General features: G+C 54.6%; 1 protein-coding gene across 1 annotated transcript in view; it reads left to right on the top strand.

Moving 5' to 3' along the window:
- The window catches only part of EEF1AKNMT (eEF1A lysine and N-terminal methyltransferase), a 40,995-nt gene that overhangs the window by 5,101 nt on the left and 35,522 nt on the right, over nucleotides 1-372 (top strand). The window contains exon 7 of the mRNA XM_031061674.1: nucleotides 223-369. Coding sequence (XP_030917534.1) covers nucleotides 223-369 — 147 coding nt within the window. The remainder of the gene's footprint in view (nucleotides 1-222; nucleotides 370-372) is intronic.

Raw genomic sequence — 372 nt, 5'->3', positions numbered from 1 at the left:
GTTGGTCATTAATTAAAAACAATTCACATGGAACCAATCAAAGATGCACCTGTTGGTAAGCAACCTCCAGAGCACATTCCAAGCAATCACATAATTATTGTTTGCATTTCTTTTCTGAGGCTTCTCGGGAGAAAAAGCTTGGCAAAGGGATTTTTCATAAATGTCACAGTGACAGTGGGGTGCACAGGCTGCTCTGAGCTCCCTCCTTTCTCCCTGCTGCAGGAGTCTTCGTGCTCAACCTGGTGTGCCGGGATGCGCAGCTGAAGGAGTCGGTGCTGGGCGCCCTCAGGGCCGTGTTCCCGCTGCTCTACGCGCGCCGCATCCAGGGCGAGGTGAACGAGATCCTGCTGTGCCAGGCGGGCCCCGCGGGCC

Source organism: Geospiza fortis, unplaced genomic scaffold, assembly GCF_000277835.1.
Source record: "Geospiza fortis unplaced genomic scaffold, GeoFor_1.0 scaffold5, whole genome shotgun sequence".
Taxonomy (NCBI): domain Eukaryota; kingdom Metazoa; phylum Chordata; class Aves; order Passeriformes; family Thraupidae; genus Geospiza; species Geospiza fortis.
Note: the sequence above shows the minus strand (reverse complement) of the source record. Positions and strands in the feature narration are given on the sequence as shown.